This window comes from Lepisosteus oculatus, chromosome 22 (assembly GCF_040954835.1).
Source record: "Lepisosteus oculatus isolate fLepOcu1 chromosome 22, fLepOcu1.hap2, whole genome shotgun sequence".
In the NCBI taxonomy this organism is placed as follows: Eukaryota; Metazoa; Chordata; class Actinopteri; order Semionotiformes; family Lepisosteidae; genus Lepisosteus; species Lepisosteus oculatus.
Window position 1 is genome coordinate 2,102,970 of NC_090717.1, and position 4,755 is coordinate 2,107,724.

A 4,755-nucleotide genomic window follows, 5' to 3' on the forward strand; every position below is an offset into this window, starting at 1 on the left:
TATTCTATCTCACAACAAACTTGCTCCTATCTCCCCCCTCGTATCTGGAAGAGTCCCTTTTCTAGGTTAAACTCCTCCCCCTAGAATATTCCACTATACAGCAAAAATAATTTTACAAAATAATTATCGGAAGTCTGATATACACATTTCTGGTGATGACCTGGCTTTTTCTGAGAAACAGTTGGTTAGATCCTTGAATGAATTAGCAGCTAACGACCAAAAGGACAAGACTGGCAGTTCGGGGTCATCTCCTTTGTGACTTTTCTTTTCTGAAGTTAAAACATGTAAGAACGTGATTAGAAAAATCAAGGAAACAATTTCAGAACTGAAAATTCATCCGAAAAAAAAATAATTTTTAACACAATTGACACTACAATTCTCTCAATTTGTATTTTTACACTACAGATAAAACGGGGAATGAACAAGCTTCCTGTACTACTGGTACTAGAATCATCAGTAAAGTTATGAACTGTTTAACAGTATAGATAAAACAGAGTGTAAAATATTTGTAAGTACATTTCTCCGATCACCACTAACGCTATGAATCATTTTCTCTTGATACAGTTTTTACCTTTTTCTCAGTGGGGGACAGACTCTCCCCCACACCGTCTTCAGCACAGCCTCCCTGAGAGCGGGGCTCCCCCAGATGTACAGTCCGGGGGTACAGGTTGCAGATAATCTTATCATCATGCTCAGAGGGTCGCTGGCGTTGTTCGTGAATATGTAACTGGATCTGGTCAACTGGACCAGGATAATGTAATAAAAGTCAGGAGTCCAGAGCGCCAGGAAGCAGACTACCACCACGATGATGAGTCTCAGGGACTCTTTCTTGCTGTCTCTCTCTGGACCCGGCGGCTCGCGAGCAATCTGGTATTTAGCGATGAGGTACAGTTTCACGTTCATCAGCACTTTCACGATTATTATTGCCTGGAGCAACAGAGTGCCGTAAGCGCTCAATTTTGCTGCAGCGTCAACGGTGAGGAGGTTCTGAACCGTTAATGTCAAATAAGTGTAAAACCAGCAGAAAACACAAACTCCTATAACTATAGTTCTTGTTATATAATGATTATAAGTATAAGGATAAACAACAGCAAGGAATCGATCCAACTGTGCAAACATAATGGTCAGAATATTGACTCCCAGTAGCGAAGGCACTATGTAATAGGTGCCGTTTCTGGAAGGAAATCCCTCCTGAACATCAAACAGTCCGATGTAGTAACCACCTACCCCAGACAGAGTGTCGCTTATACTGGTGTTCAGCATGAAAATGAACCTGTTTTGTCTTCGGAGTGTTTTTTTACAAATAATACCCAACACCACCGAGCCAGCCACGAGAACTGCACTTGTAGCAATTAGTAGATTGGTTATAAAAATGAAATAATCTGCAGCTTCATTAAAGTCCACCGCTAACGGCACAGTGAGGTTCAGAGAAACCATCGCTTGGCGAAATGAGGATCCGGCGACGTTGACTTGGAATTTTAATAGGCGAACACATCCCACGTCTGCTTTTTTCCCGGCCTCCCGGGTATAATTAACTTGCGATCTCAGAATCTGCAGGTAGGTTGCATTTTTATCATTTTATCAAATATGACAGTTACATTCTGAAAAGTGTTGTTAACTAAAGAAGCGTTGTATGACATTTTCAAAATTGCTGAATGGAAAACGTCTGAAATCATAAAATTGAAGTCAGTGCTTTTCTGTATTTGAACATAGCGTGTTCATCATGACATAGTGAGGACAGCAGCAGCTTCTCTGGCATAAACATAAAACGATCAGGATGGTAATATAAATACAAGACGAGCTCATCTCTGTTCACACCGAATGGTTCCCTCTCTATTATAACCCTTATCGTGTTGAACAAAACAAAATTACATGATTTATAGTATTTAATCAAAAGTCGCATTTCCTTTAGTCGTGATTCTAATAATAAAATAAATCATTTTCATCCAGGTGGGGCTGCACATTGGTGGTGGTGGAGGGGATCCCCATTACCTGTAAAGCGCTTTGAGTGGAGTGTCCTATTTACGTGTTAGGAATTATTATTTTTATTTCAGGAGAGCAGTCAGTCCTGTGAAAATACCACTAATGGACAAAAGATGGCGCCATAATCCATTAAACCGAATGAGATACTGTTTCTCATGGAATCAGACAGCCGCAATCGAGCAGGTCAGACGCTTGAGGGACTGTAAATAATATTCCTACAGTCTCATCGCTATCTCTCGACTTTTTTTTATTTTTGTAAACAATATTATCTTGCTGTGAAGATTGATGTAAACGTAATTATTGTTGCAGTCGTGGTTAATTTTACACAATTTTCTTTTTTTTTTCTGCACAAAACAAGATTGAAAAGAAAAAAAATCACAGCAGCAGGTAAAAGGATTTACAAAATTGTCTGTGAGTGAATCTGAATGACTGTATTCTTAAGAGTAGTTCAGGTGGGTCGCCGCGTCAGCATGCGTAGGCTGCAAAGGATCAAGTAATAGGTTTATTCCAGGCTGAAAAGAGAAGAAAGAAAACACAACTTTTCGGTCGCGGAGCTTTCTTCGGGTGTACAGCCGAAACGTTGTGTTTCCTTTCTTCTCTTTTCAGCATGGAATAAACCTATTACTTGTTTATTCTCAAGAGTTACAGTAAATACAAAAGCTTCATTTTCAGTGATCGATATATTTGTGAATACACGTGTACACATACACTCCTTTCCAAAATACCCAGGAACGGCGTTTTTCAAAAGAATTGACCATTTAGCGACCCAGCTTGTGAAATTAACTTAAAGCTGCCCATGTGTCTTCCTCTCTAGAGAGACTTCACCGGGGACCAATTATATTCTAGAGATATACAGCAAGTGCTCTGTAAAAACAATTACAGTCATGTATATATTACATGTATATATATATTGTGTTCTCTTTCTTCTTTTTTTCAGCATGGAATAAACCTATTACTTGTTCCTTTGTATATTACATGAGTGTTGAAACGAAGAAATAAAGACCTATGTAGTAAAATAAATTGAAATGTATTGAATTGTCACCTGCGTGGTAATCGTTTTTAAATGCAAAATCCTCACATGTCCTGTATTTCTGAAGGCAGCAGCAGAAGCGTCATGACTGAGCTGTGACTGTAACTCGGAAGTTGTGAGCAGGTAGATTCTTCAGGCAAGACCCCAGTGCTCTCTCACCTGACACTCAAAATCAGGTGAAGGTGGGTGTGCTGGGATTGTAGGTGAGACGAGAGCTTGGTGAGAGCGTGTAGGTGTTTTTGGGTGATCCGAGTCCTATTTTACTCACCCTCATGAGAGCCGTCGTCGCTCCACCTCTTACTGATTAACATCAGAACCGATCACTATCGCCGCCCGACGTTTGAAGAACAGATGGGCTCTCAGCCGCTTGTCAGAAGAGGTGATTATCGGAAATCACTAAGAAGAGTGAACACACGGAAAGCTGCTGGACCTGGCGGCGTCCCTGGCCGGGTACTTGGAACATGTCCCCGGCAGATAGCTGATGCCTGCGCTGACGTCTTCAGCCTGTCCTTGGCCCAGGCTACTGTACCTAGCTGCTTCAAAACAACCACCATCGTGCCAGTACCGGAATAATCTGCACCCACATGCCTAAACGATTACCGCCCTAATGCACTCACCCCCATCACAATGAAGTGGTTTGAAAAACTACCTTTACGACCCCTGCTTCCCGGCAGCGGAGTTCGGTTAGCAGAAGAAGGCGTAGACCAAGTTGAATTAGACAACCTCTCAGATCACTTATTCACCACCACACCTCCATCTCATTCTATACTTAAGAACAGTTTTCCCTAACCTCCTCGCTCAGTATGGTTTTCTTTGTGAGCGACTTTGCCGCGTTACGCCTCATTCCCCTTGTACTACTTTTTCGGTTTGCACCTGCATTTCTCCGTTTAGACAACGGCTTTTGGACTACGGCTTGGCTTTGGAAAATACTCTCCCTGGTTTCAGATTCCTGGCTTTCTCCCTTGAAGTACGGATCTTGGACTACGGCTTTGACTCCACAATCGTGCTCTCTGGATTTAGGATTACTGGTTTCCCTTTTTGACTTGATTTTTTGTATTGCGGAAAATATCTTTTGCAGGGTTATTTTCCAGCTCCGGGATTCGGGTTCACTTCTTAGTTTCCGTTTTACTGGCCGAACTCGTAACAACTACTTATATCACACATTAAGGCCAGCACCCCAAATACACTTGATCCTCACCAGTTTGCCTATCGCACAAACCGCTCCATGGGGGATGCGATCTCTACAGGTTTACACCCCACACGGATAAAGAGAACACCTTTGCAAGAATGCTGTTCATTGACTTGAGCTCAGCGTTTCATACCATCGTACCTCTCACGAGCCAGGTGGTAAGAAACAGGTGTGATCTGAGCGAGAACTCAGAAGTCACAACTTGTTCGTCCCCCTACCCTCTGGTAGAAGGTTCCGGATGATCCAGTCCCACACAACAAGAGTCCGAAACAGCTTTTTCCCCAGAGCCGTCAACCCTGTGACCCCACCCCCCCCGCAACTCCCACCACAAAACTATGATCTCTCCTCATTTCCTCCTGTACCACACAACGACTCCTCCTACACCACTACATCCACCTTACCTCCGACAACTGAATGTAAGCCAAACTTGAACTTCAAACTGTACTTGATTGAGTTGTACTATTTGAATTGAATGCTGTATTAGTTTGCACTGTGTACTTTTGCACTGTTTTTAACAGATATGGGTGCTGTCATACTAGTACCATACTTGTTG

General features: G+C 42.4%; 1 protein-coding gene across 1 annotated transcript; it reads right to left on the reverse strand.

The window, feature by feature from the left end:
- Positions 1–567: 567 nt before the first annotated feature.
- On the reverse strand, positions 568–1,437 carry LOC107079704 (allatostatin-A receptor-like). The gene has a single exon (XM_015365857.1). It carries the CDS (start codon positions 1,435–1,437, stop codon positions 568–570), a length of 870 nt encoding a protein of 289 aa, XP_015221343.1.
- Positions 1,438–4,755: the final 3,318 nt, after the last annotated feature.

Excerpts from the sequence above, each read along its gene's own strand:
- LOC107079704 (XM_015365857.1), bottom strand. The coding sequence starts at position 1,437 with ATGGTTTCTCTGAACCTCACTGTGCCGTTAGCGGTGGACTTTAATGAA.